At 38.5% G+C, this 15,252-nt stretch overlaps 1 protein-coding gene across 6 annotated transcripts in view; it reads left to right on the top strand.

Moving 5' to 3' along the window:
- The window catches only part of L3MBTL3 (L3MBTL histone methyl-lysine binding protein 3), a 120,100-nt gene that overhangs the window by 85,237 nt on the left and 19,611 nt on the right, over positions 1-15,252 (top strand). For all 6 annotated transcript variants that reach the window (XM_036872190.1, XM_036872195.1, XM_036872191.1 and 3 more), the window contains one exon: positions 2,597-2,746. In XM_036872190.1, coding sequence (XP_036728085.1) covers positions 2,597-2,746 — 150 coding nt within the window. The remainder of the gene's footprint in view (positions 1-2,596; positions 2,747-15,252) is intronic.

The raw sequence follows: 15,252 nt of genomic DNA, 5'->3' as shown, positions 1-15,252 counted from the left end.
TCATCCTGTGCAGATCATTTAGGAGGGGCAGGTGCTGCTTGGACCCTGCTTCCTGCCCGAGCCTGATTGTCCAGCCTTCCTGCTGAGCTGTCCAGTGCCCTTGCAATAAGTTCATTTCTGCTCAAGATAGACTTGGTTGTTGTCACTCATATCTGTGAACACTGATTAGTACAAATATCCCATGAAGGATCCCATGAAGTACTTGAAAGGTATTGTTCAAAAAAAAAAAATTGTAGTTGGCAATGAATTTTCCTTCACATCATTGTTAAATGAGTAAAGTGAAATAAAACAGTGTGTGCATTCTGAATAGGATGGATAAAATAGTATGCTCATTTCGCTGAGCAACTTCACTGCTGTGTGACCATGGGCAAGCAGCATCTCTCTTTGGATGTCTAATAAACATTCCATGATGCCTGATCCTGCCCCCAAATCTTCTTCCCTCTGGTCATTCTCATCTCAGAAAAAGAAAAAAGAAAGAGGCGTCCCTATTACCACCCAGTTCTTCGAGCCAAAAACCTTGAATACTTCCTTTATATCATTCCCCATCTCCAGCCCATCTACAGGAGGGATCTCAAAGGATACATGATGGTCCTCTTTACCCCCATCCCAACCACACAAATTCAAGTCACTATTGTATCTTTACTCTTACATAACTTCTCTTCCAATTCTGCTGCCTTGACATCTTCTCTCCACGAAGAATCCTGAGTGATTATTCTCAGTTGTAAATCAAACCATTATCATTTCCTTATTCAAAGGTCCTCCAATGGCTACAAATTGAACCTAAAATAAAAATATGAACTGGTGACTATGACCTGCTAGCGCCTACATAATACTTCCCTGCCTGCTTCTACACCATCTCCTGCCCTTCATCACTTCACTCTAGCCTAGCTGGTCTGTCTTTCCCTTGCTCATGCCTGGCTTTCCCTATGTTGTATTATTCTTCCCATTTCCTGGAATGCCTTCTTCAGAGAGGCCCTGCCTCACCACCCCCCTCGCAGCCCCGCAGTCTCTCTTACATTATATTCTGGCTTTTGTCACTGTGTGGGGTTGTCCAGTTTATTTGTGTAAATCATGTATGGCCCATCCCCTTCTAGAATATCAGCTCCATGAGAGTAGACAGCTTGTGTTTTTCATTTTGACTGTGTTTCCCATGGCTAGGAAGGTAATTAGCACATCGTAGTTACTTGATAAATACTTGTCGATCAAATGAATGAAATAATTCAAGAGTGAAGTTATCTAACCATTTTAAGCTTAGTTTGTCACGTGAAAAGCCTTCCGCGTAGGTTGTTGTAAAGATTAAGTAAAATACTGAATGTAGAATACTTAGCATGGTGCTCTGTATATAGTAAATGCTCCATAAATATCACTGGTTATTGTTTTTGTTATTGTTGGGTTAACATTATATACATTTATGTCAACACATGATCAAATGTTATTTACTTTCCTCTTTTGCATAGATATCAAAGTAGCATGTAAGTAAAGAAAATAAAGATTGTACTTTTGCTTACAAGGTATCTGTGATAAATTTTATAGACCATTATCAGAATCACTTGGGAGCATTTGCAGACTCTTCTCTCCTCCCAGGAGGATGTGTCAGATTCTCTTGGTAGAGGGCAGAAAGTCAGTGTTTAAAAATTTTCCCTAGGTGATTATCAACATTCCAAATAGTACCTAACCTGAGGAAAAGAATATGCAAGACACTAATATAATTTACCTAAGTTCCAATCATTTCCAGATTTCAGGAGGCTTCCTAAAAACCAAGGGGCAAGATAGGGAGTTAGTTGGAGGGGTTGATTATGTATTGAGATAGAGGCTGCCCAGTTTTTCTGGAGACTGGAAAGCTGAGGCCCAGGCACAGGAGTATGCTGACTTAATGCTGAATTAACAGTTAGTGACCTAGATTCCCTTTGCTTGGATAACAGGAATGATCCCCACGTGGAATCTGAGAGACCAACCAGTGGTCACAGATAGAAGGGAAGGGAGCTAGATGGGTTACTATCCAAGTTGGCTTCTGGTCCGTTTTCATATTAGGGATGGGAATAGCTACCGATTGATTTTTTTTCCTAGGATATCAGGTATACATATGGGCCTGGAGACAGGAAATGGGGGGAACCTCCTTCCTTTGGAGGGTAGCAGCTGTTATAAAGGAAATGAAACAGTTTGTGATGGCCCTGGGCCTGGAAGATCACTTTAGGAAGGGATCTGCTCCATCTGTCAATCACTCTGTCTCTGTCCCACCTCTATCACCAACCCTCCTCCTATGTTAAGCATTTCTCTCTTGGGCTGATGGTTCCTAGAGATATGCACAGGCCCTGCCCTTGGACAACACAGGAGGGAGTCCTTCGGTGACCATCGCTCACTTCCAAAGACTGCATTTAAAAATCGAATGCAGAGGCATATTTTCTATCAGAATATACTTAAATTATGTTTTAAAGATAAAATATTTCATACTGTATGTTTAATCTGTGTAAATATATATATTCAGTTAAATTTTTGCATTTTATGTTTTTAGCTTGTCATTTTAATTGGAAGAAGTAATTATGCTCTAACAGGAGTGTTCTTTCCTTTCGTTATTTTTTAATTTTTCATGTTTTAGTGCTGCCACCTGTCCCTACTCAGAAATCAATTTGAATAAAGACCGAATTTTCCCAGACCGCTTAAGTGGTGAGATGCCTCCGGCTAGTCCGTCATTTCCAAGAAGTAAAAGGGCAGACACAAATGAAATCTCTTCATCTCCTGAAACCAGGTAATTAAAGTGGTAATATTAGTAATATTATTAGAGGTACTGTAGTTGGAAGACTTTTTTTTCCTTAGGTAATATTAGTAATATTATTTAGAGGTACTGTAGTTGGAAGACTTTTTTTTCCTTAGGTGATTTATGTTCTGTAGTGATGTCTTCTCGTACATTATTGAAAATGCACCTGACTTAATTAACGTGAGGCCGATGGTACTTATAAAAGTATGTCCAAATCAGGCAGGATATCGTATTACTTGTTCATCTTTTAGTTGAACTTGCTTGATGTTAGAAGTTTGGAAATCCCCATTTTATTTCATGCCAATTCATACTCTGAGTGAACTGATCAATATTTGTATAAAAGCATCCTTTACAAAGAAGATGGTAGATTCCCTGTGAAGAATGGACATTATTTCTTTTTAGTGCTCATTATACGCGAAGTACTTGCATCTACATTATTTCATTTAATTATTAGGATATTTGTTGTATTGTATGCTCAGTCATTTGGTGTTGATATCACTTGTAGAGTTGAGTTGGAATGTTTTAACCTCCGTTGATTATTAAGTAAAGAACCAAGTTTTGTTTGATGTTTTAAGTAAATGGTCTCTGCCTTTATATTAACTAAAGATATTACTAAAAGAAAACATTAATAGAAAGATGATCCTTAGCACTTAGGTTTTGGGGCTTTCTTTTATGGAGAGTTTTTAAAATCTAAGACAATGTAGTTCTTTGATTATTTTAATATTTTGTAACTTTTATTCTCATGGATGAACCAAGTGAACATTTGAATGAATAAATCTGATTCTTGGACTTCCTTGGTGGCGCAGTGGTTAAGAATCCAGCTGCCAGTGCCCGGGACATGAGTTCGATCCCTGGTTCGGGAAAATCCCACATGCCACGGAGCAGCTAAGCCCGTGCACCACAACTACTGAGCCTGTGCTCTAGAGCCCTCGAGCCACAACTACTGAGCTCACGTGCTGCAACTACTGAAGCCTGCATGCCTAGATCCCATGCTCCGCAACAAGAGAAGCCACCGCAATGAGAAGCACATGCACCACAACAAAGAGTAGCCCCTGCTCGCCGCAACTAGAGAAAAAAGCCCGCGCGCAACAATGAAGACCCAACGCAGCCAAAAATTAATTAATTAATTAATTTAAAAAATTTTTTAAAAAAAATCTGATTCTCAGCTCACAGCAGTGTTATTGGAGTAATGGCATTTAAAGTATCAAAATCCTTAGAGAAAAGCAGTTTCGCCCTATGGACTGGGGAGAGCTGTAACTTCCTTAATTATCAACAACAATGATGATTTTTTTTTTTTTTGGCTGCGTTGGGTCTTCATTGCTGCTCATGGGCTTTCTCTAGTCGCGGCGAGCGGGGGCTACTCTTCATTGCGGTGCGTGGAATTCTCATTGTGGTGGCTTCTCTTGTTATGGAGCACAGGCTCAGGAGTTGTGGCGCACGGGCTCTAGAGCTCAGGCTCAGTAGTTGTGGCACACGGGCTTAGTTGCTCCGTGGCTTGTGGGATCTTCCCGGACCAGGGATCGAACCTGTGTCCCCTGCATTGGCAGGCGGTTTCTTAACCACTGTGCCACCAGGGAAGTCCCTGATGATTTGTTTTTCATCCTTAAAACCATGACTAATGTAACATAAATTCATGTACCCAACTCAGTGCCCTATAATGAGGGCATATCAGATATTGAGGAAATTTACTTTAAGACAAATAAAGTACTAATTCACATAGTAATAATTACAGAAACAGAGTTCATTGACTCACAAGGAGGTAAGGATCCCTGAAGTTTAGATTTCAAAAGCTGAGATATTGTTTACAGTTTTAACAGGATACTCTGAAGGGCTGGCAGTTTCATCTCACAGGCTTTTCACTAACTTTCTGGGCTCTGGGCTGGATACCTGGGTCCAGTTTCCTCACAGCAGAAAGACCTAGTTGGTTTAGATGATTTTTGCGGTCCTTTTTAACTCGAAATATTTGTAAGAAAAGAGTAATTTTTTTCCTTTCAGTTTTATTGAGATATAACTGACATATAGCACTGTGTAAGTTTAAGGTGTGCAGCATAATCACTTGGCTTGCGTATATTGTGAAATGATTACCACAGTAAATGAACATCCATCCCTTCACGTACATCCAAAAAAAAAAGAAAAAAATGTTTTTTTTCCTTGTGATGAGAATCTACTTTCTTAGCAGCTTTCAAATATACCATCCAGCAGTGTTAACTGTAGTCGTCATGCTGTACATCTTTAAGACATTTATTTTGTAACCGGAAGTTTGTACCTTTTAACCGCCTTCCTCCAATTCCCCCTCCCCCATCCCCTGCCTCTGGTAACCACAAGTCTGATCTCTAGAAAAGAGTGGCGTTTATAGTGGATCTAACGGTTCCAGGGATCTGTCTTCTGTGAGGATGTGAGCGTGGTTCTTCACATCATCACCCGTCATTAAGGAGACAGTCTTAGAGATTTTAAGGTTTCTGTCGTAACCCATGACACATGTTTGATATCTAAATAATTTTTACATTACATAGATTTTTAGCCCCTACTGTCTTTTGATTCAGTGAATTCTAACCTGCCATTACTTCTCTGTGAATTAATATTTACACTTATTTGTGTTAAAGTTAAATTGCTTCAGGGGTACCGGGATTTGGTAAATGAGCGTTATGTTATTCATGGTTTTGAAGACTTTATTCAGATTTCTTCTCATCTTCAACTTTCCAGGTTAACTATTTTTATTTTATTTATTTATTTACTGGCTCATTTATTTATTTATTTTGAGGCTAGTAGTAACCTGAGAGATTTAATTAGTTATATGTTGTCAAAGGAAACATGAGGGAGACAATCCCTTAATGATCCCAGACTTTTTAAGGTGAACATTTTTGACCGAGATTTTTTTTTGCTTTACTTTTTATGCTAAGTATTTTTAAGAAATGATTACAGACATCATGATATTTCAATCTAAGCACTTCATTATGCATAAAAACAACATTTCCAAAATAGCCAAAATAACATCGATTTATTTACTTTTCTAAATATAGATTTTATTCTTTTAAATTTTTAAAAATTGGCTTCAGATTATTTTATTTATTTTCTTCTCCAGGCAGTCACTAGTTCTCAACAACAATCAAAATGATACATGGTACTTTAGATATAAATGATCATGGGGTAGCAACACAGCAGATGTTAACAAATGAAAGGTTGTTAACAAAGAAGTCTCATCTTAAGGCTTGAGGATGGTTGATTTAATGTAGAATTAATAGAGTTGAAGTTATCTGGCTTCTTTGCTGTAAGTGAATCTGTATGAACATATTTAATTACTTTTTTCTTTTTTAAAATTAAAAAAAAATTTTTTATTGAAGTATAGTTGATTTACAATGTTGTGTGAGTTTCAGGTGTACAGCAAAGTGAATTAGTTATACATAGATCCACTCTTTTTTAGATTCTTTTCCCATATAGGCCATTTCAGAGTATTGAGTAGAGTTCCCTGTGCTGTACAGTAGGTCGTTATTAGTTATCTATCTTATATATAGTAGTGTGTATAGCAAACATAAAATTTTTTGATCACTGATTCTTTCACCTGGACTTAAGAATGACATCGTGAGCTGTGCAAAGCTCTGAGAACAGTGACTAATAAGCAGTAAGCCCTCAATAAATGGTAGTTTTTATTAGTGCTGTTGCAAGAGGAATAGGTTGCTTATTTGTTTCACAATATTTATTTTATTTTATTTCAGAGGAGCAAAGTAAGGCTGGCCCATTTTTTTTTTTTTAATATTCCTAGGTTAAACTTTGAGTAGAGAGCACTCAAACAAGATGATTCTCATAATGTCAGATTACGGTCTCTCCTCTTTTTGCATAATCATTGCTCATGTAGATGGAATTTCCCAGTCAGGTTCTAACACATTTTCTTTGCATCCTTCTTAACAATTTGCTAAAAATTGGTTGCCAGACTCTACTTTTTTCAAAAAAAAAAAGGCATTTGGCACAGCAAGAGACAGTTGCACCCCCAGAAGCAGACCTTGAGACAGAGATTTGATGGCAAGTGGTTTACTTGAGAGGTGAGGAAAACGCCAGTAGGGCAGAGGAGAGGTGAGACCGGGGAGGGAAGACAGCCAGTAGAAGCTTCATTGTCACACCAGCTACCACTGTGGGCAGCGGGAACACAGCCCTGCTGGCGGCACTCTGGGAGGCTGTGTAAAGCACACATCTCAGGTTTTCCCACCGTAGGGATGAGGGAGCTGAGCTATTTTAAAACACCAGCTCCTCTTCGGTCACGGAGCTAGGCTGCCAGGGGAGGAAGGATGAGTTAATTTCCCAGCACGTCCCCTGCTGCACAGCAGGCAGAGCAGTCAGGGCCCCAGTAAATCCTGTGGGAAGGCAGAGCAGGTGAGAGGTAGCTAGGAGTCGGCCGCTGTGCGCTGAAGGGGTAGCGTGTGGCTAGGAGGTATGAGCCAGGCCCTGACAATGTCTGCTGCACGAGCCCATTCACCCATTTCAAATGCCAGCCGGTCCCCAGAGTGAAGTGTGCTGGCGTGGCTTGTGATCCAGGAGCAGACATAATAGGGCCAGGTAAATGAACAATGCAAGGAATATGTGTGTCCTTTTCATACCATAACTGGTATTTTAAGGGCCAGTTCACAGGCCACCTGCTTGGGATAGACCCATGGACAACCAGTGTTCCATAGCAATGCTTCCCAAACCTGACTCCACGTCTGATTCCCTGAGATCTCTAAAATTCAGATTACAGGGCCCAGCCCAGCCCGCCAGAATCTTTCAGGCTAGGGCCTAGGAGTCTGCATTTAAAAAATTCACTTGGGAGTATATCTTCCTGCTTAAAATTTTCCACGACTTCCCATTACCCTTGGAGTTAAGACCCTAATTCTGAACATGGCCTACAAAACCAGTGTTATCTGGCCCCTGCTGAACTCGCCAGCTTTTTCTCTACTAGGCTGTTTTTAAACTTAATGCTTCAGCTACCTTGGTCCTCAAACATTCTTTTCTCTCTACCTCGAACCCCCATTCCTACACTTTCCTAGCGAGTCTCTTACCTCTCAGGCTCCAGGTTAACTCCCAGTTTCCTTAGGGAAGCTTTATCTGATCCTCCAGACCATGGGTGGGTCAGATTCCTCATTATTATGTGCTTTTGTGTCACACATCCCGACACAATTGACAATTCTGCGTAAATACTTTCTCCGAGTCTGTGTACTTTGCTCGATGATAAGCTCCACAAGGGCAGAGGCCACGTCTTCTGTGATTCTGAGACGCCCTCAGCACCAAGCACACTACCTGGCACTCAGTGAGGTTGGAAGGCCACCATGAATCATCCACCAGCCTTCAAAGGAGACGTTATCAGTCACATAACCTAAGAGGCAACTGCTTCATAACCTTCTTTTCATTCCAGTAAAACTTCCTACTTTCTCAACTTTGTAAAATCCCCACACTGGATGTCTAAGAGGTAAATCCCCCAAACACATACCTACACTTGTATAAATTAGGGCAGTGTTTCCCAAACTGTTGTTTAACTACCTGGCCACGTAGAAAATGGTACTGTGGAAACGACCACATTTGTATGACACAGAGGGCTGCCTCTGGCTGGCAAGAGCCGGGGCCACAGGCGACGGTATCTCAGAGCACTGGTACCCAAGGATCAGGGCATCCTAGCTGGGAAGCTCTGCCCCACATTAAGAGGGCTCTACCCTGAGTCCTTTTGTGGGTGTGCTGAACGCTTGGGTCTGTTTTCCTACAGAGACTCGTCAGATGGGTGGTCAGCTGATGAATGAATTCCCAGTGTGTATTTAGATAGAAACGTGAGGATGTAATCCTCTCCCAGTTATCCATTCATTCATCAGATGCGTAAGGAGCGTCTGTGTTGCGTCTAGAGCTTTCAGTGAGATGTTTTCCTTACTTGGGAGAGCAGCCACTCATCTCTGCCCTCGCCGTGCTCCTGGCAGCAAGATGGTGAGGCTGGGCTCTGCCAATCAGTGGAGGAGCTTTTCCTGGGGACCAATAACCTTAAGTCTCTACGTGTCTACAGCTGAGTAAAAGAAAGTTTATTTTTCTCTGTCTATCTGAATAAAACCTGTGGGTTTCAAACTTTGTTTTGCATCAGAAGCATCAGATGCTTGTTAAAATCCAACCTTGGGGGGCTTCCCTGGTGGCGCAGTGGTTAAGAATCTGCCTGCCAATGCAGGGGACACGGGTTCGTGCCCTGGTCTGGGAAGATCCCACATGCCGCAGAGCAACTAGGCCCGTGAGCCACAACTACTGAGCCTGCGCGTCTGGAGCCTGTGCTCCGCAACAAGAGAGGCCGTGATAGTGAGAGGCCCGCGCACTGCGATGAAGAGTGGCCCCCACTTGCCACAACTAGAGAAAGCCCTCACACAGAAACGAAGACCCAATACAGCCATAAATAAATTAATTAATTAATTAATTAATAAAACTTTAAAAATTACTAAAAAAAAAAAAAAAATCCAACCTTGGAGGTACCATCTCCAGAGATACTGATTCAGAAAATGTAAGCTGCATCCCAGTTCATTTTTAACAAGCATCCCCAGGTGATTGGATGCAAGTGATCTATAAACCAGGCCTTGAGAATCATTACTGAATATAAAGACCCTTCTCTGGAGTAATAGTTCACAATGTGTTACCAAATAGAGAACATCAGCGTCTATCCCACATAGTCTTATTCTCATGAAATATATTCTACAGATGCTTGTAATTGTGTTTCTAAATTAGGTGCTATTGCTATTAAAAACCACATAATGTTTTAAGGTTCCATGTTGTTTACGCCTGCTTAGGGATAACCACAGAAGTACAATAAAGCATTTTAAAAATACCTGCTAATGCTTGTATTACCTTGCAAGGCAAATGCCCATTACTAACCTATATCCAATGAAAAAATTCAATTCAGTTCTTTATAGGCCATTAAAACAGCTTTTCAAGTTGTAGGTCTAGTGTTTCTACTCTCAGAATTACATGGAGCAGTTACAGGAATTGCAGCTTCAGTCTAATTTATATATTTAGGATGAATCAGATTTGCCCATCTGTACCCATGAGAAGGGCCCTGTGAAACAGATGGGAATACAGGCTAACATAAAATATGGAACTATAAGCATGTATACATCTCTTTATTTGCAAAACTGTAAAATCTAGTAGAATAAAATTAATTTAGAGCCAGAAGTTCTAAAAGATTACAAAAGTTAATTAGGAATCTTCAGAAACTTTGTTTTGCTTCCTAAGGTTTTCTGGTCCTGAGGGCTTTGATGTTGACTACTCAGAAAGTTCCTTTAATGACTGGGTCATTCCCTGCCTATTGTAAAGCCTCTTCCCCCCTTCTGTTGATGGGCTGCCAGATACAGATTAGGAGCTGTGGAAATTTTCAAATATTCCAGTTCTTGGGAATCTGAGTCAAATCTGTGTCGTCGTTTGTGTGCACCAGGGAGAAGCTGGGTTTGGGTTAAAACACTCGCAGTCCTGATGCCAACTGCTCTGACACAAGGCAACCATTCAGAGCGTAAGGAAGAGATGACCGTGTTACTGCTGATGCCTGGGAAGTTGTTAGAACAATATTGTAACAGAGTCTGATTTTTCTCTCCTTGAATAGCACTTATTCTTGACTCAGGAGACTCTTTTATAAATAGTAGAAAAGCAACGATATCTGTTCTCTTTCATATGACAGCAGCATGAAAGCAATGCAGTCCTGCTCTTCTTATGCTACATGATCTTTACTTCCCAGATCTCACCTTACTGGTTAGGGCTTTTCATTTTATAAGAGAATTGATTAATTAATTGATGAATTCATTTTACTGGGGAGTTTCCTTGGCATCTTGATAACATCCACTATTATTTACTTACTCATTATATTCCTTTCTTCACTAACATATGTTCCTTATGCTAAATTTTAATTTAATAGCCTTATTAATCAAAATGTTTTATTCGTAGTCATTAGATAAATAGTAAACTATGCTTATCTCTCCTGGGCTGTGTTTATGCAAACTCTATTAAAACTATTGTTCATGTATAGTCTCAAAAGGGATTTGGTTATAAAAACTCTTCATTCGAATGTTAACTGTAGACATGGAAGTTTTAATTGCACTGGTTCTATTTGCCATCTTTTCCGAATCCCTTTGAAGATGGTGACCTCCTTGTCCTGAAGCCATTAAGCACAGTTTGTAGGGGGCATTTTGGAGACAATTCAGGTTCTCTTTTACAGTTCCTCTAACATACAACCTTGAGATTCCCATTCTCTGATTTTTTACCTGTGAGTGACCTCAGCCCAGAATTTTTTTTTTCAAAATGCTGGGGACATGCAAAGAGACAGCCTTTTAACATTCAAAATAGGAAACCCTACATTTTTTACAGCTCTCAGTACATTCACTGTGTCCCCACTTGTTCCTGGGGAATACAGGTCCTCTGCAGCTCTGACAAAGCCCCTATGAGACTAGAATAAGCTCTTCTGGAAAGAGAAGGATGGGGTGGTTTTAAGGTACGAGCCAAGCCAAACTCATGCTGGAGTTAGAGAGCTGGCTGAAATCCCTGAATTGAAGCAAAATAGTTGTTTCATATTGTTTCAATATTACTTTTAACGAACTGATGACTGATTGAAACATAATGGGCTAGGGATTGTTTTTAAATGAAAAATAAAATTGAAGAAACAGCTGTTGGCATTCAAATGCTATCCTGTTACTATGTATTTACTCTTCTAATGTTTGTTTCACTAATATTTACCACAAATCTCATTTGAGTAAGATCGTAAGACATCTAAAGCATGACACATAATTACAGAGAAAAAGAGAATGCTGACTCAAAAAGAAAACATTTTTCCATTTGAGTGTATTCCACTGTCTTAATTAAAAGCCTAAAGAATATTCTTGAGTAAGATTTTAGTTATGATCATATTTCAATTCAGGCTAAAGAAATGCTGAAATAAATTGGTTGTTGAAAATTCTAAAATCCCAAGAGAAATTGCTGTGTTCCAGACACTCTTCTAGGTGCTTTTAGCTATGTTAGATCATTTAACCCTCATAATGCCTATGTGGGGTAGGCGCTATTATTACATCCACATTCAGCAAACAGACCTCTCTTGGTTACAGGTTACACAGCTAGTAAGTAGCTAGGCAGTCTGACTGTAGGCTGGCTCATAACCATTACTCTAAAGGCTGTTTTAAGACTTGAGGAAAAACAGGTTACTTAAAGAAAATAGGTGTCAGTAGATAATTTTATCCTAAAATATAAGTAATTCTTAAATAGTAATAGCTGCCATTTATCATGCTCCTACTTATGTGTCTGGCTGTATGCTAAGCACTTCCTATATATTGTTTTATTCAGTCCTCAAAAAGCCTGTGAGGTAAAGGATTTATCATCCTTGTTTTACAGAAGATGCAGCTGAAGATTAGGGAAGTTCAGTAACTTGCTGAAGGTCATATAGAACTTGTAAGTAGCAGAGCTGAAATTTGAACCAGGACTATTCACTTTCAAAGATCATCAAGACCACTGCTGGGCTGCTTTCTCCATGTTACGATTCAGCTTGTATTCCCTTCCTAAACAAAATTGTTTGTAATGAAAAATGTTGATCAAGAGGAGAAGATAAAGGAGTTTTAAAGTAGAGGAAAATTGTCATATTAAAATACAACAAAAATATTTTTGGTTGTCATTAAAAAAAAATCTGTCAACAAGCATATCTTGCACTCTGTTCCAGAGTGTGTTATAATATTATCACAGAGTTTTGACATTGTGATATAAACATGTTTTGTTTATAACTGGAAGACTGTGCAGCTAGAATAACTTTTTGCTTGGGAAGTCGATATCCTAGATAAAGCATTTCATTTTTGCATAGAGAAAGAAATTAATCACAGTACCTATTCAGTGAGAATTAGCAGTGAAATTTCTAACCTTATAGGTGAGAGAAATATTGGTTGCCCAGTTGAGAAAGTGATTTTTATTTTAAATAAAATATAAAACAAGTAAGAATATTAGTGAGTCAGATTCCTCATTCCTGACCTTATCAATAAAAGACAGTTTGAAAATAAGATTATGACACTAGAAGGCAAGTTCCCTTTAACTGCATGTAACAAGGATATTTACTGTATTCTGGAAAAACACAAGGGTAAAAAAACAAATAATAATTAAATCTAATTATAGATTTTGGTGTCAGTAAGACCTGGTGCTATACTTGCCCTGAAAATTTGAGATTAACCTCTTTAAGTTTCAGTGGATATAACAACAGAACCTTCTTCCAGTGATTGTTATGAAATGTTGGACATGTAAAGAACTCGACCAATCTTTGGTGCATAATATGTTCTTAAGTATGTTAAGTTTTCTTATTATTACTTCTTATTAATACTGTTTCCACATTTCTGGATGTGCTTGGTCAGGATTCTGTTTCCTTCAGGGGTTCTGTTCATCCATCTGTTTCGTAATACCCCTTCTAACAGACTATTCATATTGACCCCACCCCAGCTAAAGGAAACATCAGAACCCAAAGGGGCTTAGTCACTTTTAATTTTAAGGAGTTAGCAAAATCAATTTATTAATTGGAAATACAACATTCAATGAACATTTCTTGTGGAGTCCTGCATTGGAATTGTTTCTCGGTGAAGATAAATATCCATATGTATATATTCCCAAGTTTATATGGGTTAAATTTAATGAAATATCATGAGTTAAAGTAAGGAAAGTAAGAACTGAACACGCTTCTATAATGAAGGAACATGAATATACAAGCAGAAAGCTTCTTTTTTGCTTCTCTTCAGCGATGGATTATGGCACATTTAGGATAAAGAAACTTTTGGGCTCAAACATCTTATTTTCCTTTTCTATCTCTGTTCCCTCCTAGAAAATGATCCTTTTCCTACATTTCATAAAATAAGTCATTGGCATTGTATTTGGGCATAAGAATACAGGAGAACTTTCCTCATACTTAGGTCTTATAGCTTTAGTTTAATAAAGTTTACTTTAAAGGAAAATATAATATGCATTATTGAAACCACAAACATGTAACTGTTAATTATCAGTGGACAATTTCAACCATGAAAACTGAAATATACAGAAAATTCTAAGATATAATTTTAGCCTTTGGGCTCAGTTTGGTTTTTTGTTTGTTTGGTTGGTTTTTTTTTTTTTTTTAACCATTCAGTAAAGCTTTTAGGCAATCTACAGTAATTAATTGGGAATTTATTTTCTTTGACTCTGAGAAATGCCAATTTTAAGTTATGTCACTCTAATGTGTGATTGTTTCTAATAACTATTAATATAGCCATCCACAAACCACTTATTTCAGTGGCCACAGTACTTACTGGGATAGATTTGTGGGCTCAAAGATTATTATTTCCAGTTTAATATGAAACAAGTTCAGAAGATCACATAAGCTAATTTTAGCATAATAAGCTGATGTTAACATGTAATTACCAAGTCTAACTTCAACACTGTTTACAGAGAAGGCAGTTTTCTACTATCACTTTAACTCGTGTCCTTTCTCCAGTTATCAGCGATTTTCTTATTTGTTTTCACTATACCTCCATCTCCCCTACTTTCTATGGAGTAAGAGCCTCCATAGTCATTAATTGATTTCTCTTGGAAAAAAATTTTTTATTGCAAAATGACGGTGATTCTTCCCATTCTCAAATAAGCAAGTATTCTTCAGCAGTTGCGATAAGTTGTTTTTAGTATGAAGTAAGCCAGGGAGCTCAGATTCCAGTGAAATTTCATGTGTCCCTGGAAATGATCTTTCTAAGAACTAGTGAACATTTTATTTATCTCATGCTTACTGTGTTGGCAGCATTGTGTTAAATTATTATTGTTACAAAAAGGGAGTAAATTAGTGCCTTGGTAATTAAGACTATAGAACTCCTTTATATTTTGTTGGGGTATTTGGTTTCAAAGGTATTATCCCTTTTCTTAACACCGAACAGAAGTGTGGTCTGAGTCTTCAAGAAACTAAGGATGTATTTGTAAAGGTAACAGCATTTGAAACAACAGAACATCATAAGTACAGAGTATAATAGAGTATTATAAAGGATTTATTTTGAACCCTGAGAACGGAATACATTAGGTTAAAATTTTTAAATCCCTGAAGTTTAGTTTTAAAGAAAATATAAGTAGCCTGTGCCTGGTTTCCTTTAAAGCCACTTTTGTCGCTGACTTCAGGGTAAAGCTCTGAATTAGGATTGGAATGGGTCCATTCCATTTTAGAGCGTTCTTGGCATGGTTAGATTAGCATTAGTTCATTCCTGGTCAGAGAGAGGTGGAATCAGTTCAGCCTATGAATTTGACCTGATTAAGCCAGGAAGAGCTTCCTAGACTTGAGTTTGATTCTCCTGGGCAATCTCAGCCTCAATCTCAAACTCTGGAGCTGAGTAGTATATAGTGACTTGATTAAATGGTAGGGACTTTAAAACCATTTTCTTTGTTAAAACTGTAGTCTTACCATACAGGACAAGTAAAATTCCTCATGAATACATGTCCCAATTTGAAGTTGAGCTATCCAGTAGCCACATTTTCCAGAATAGTTAACCTTAATA

Source organism: Balaenoptera musculus, chromosome 12, assembly GCF_009873245.2.
Source record: "Balaenoptera musculus isolate JJ_BM4_2016_0621 chromosome 12, mBalMus1.pri.v3, whole genome shotgun sequence".
Classification (NCBI taxonomy): Eukaryota; Metazoa; Chordata; class Mammalia; order Artiodactyla; family Balaenopteridae; genus Balaenoptera; species Balaenoptera musculus.
The sequence above is the reverse complement of the archived record's forward strand: the minus strand, read 5'-3'. Positions and strand labels throughout refer to the sequence as shown.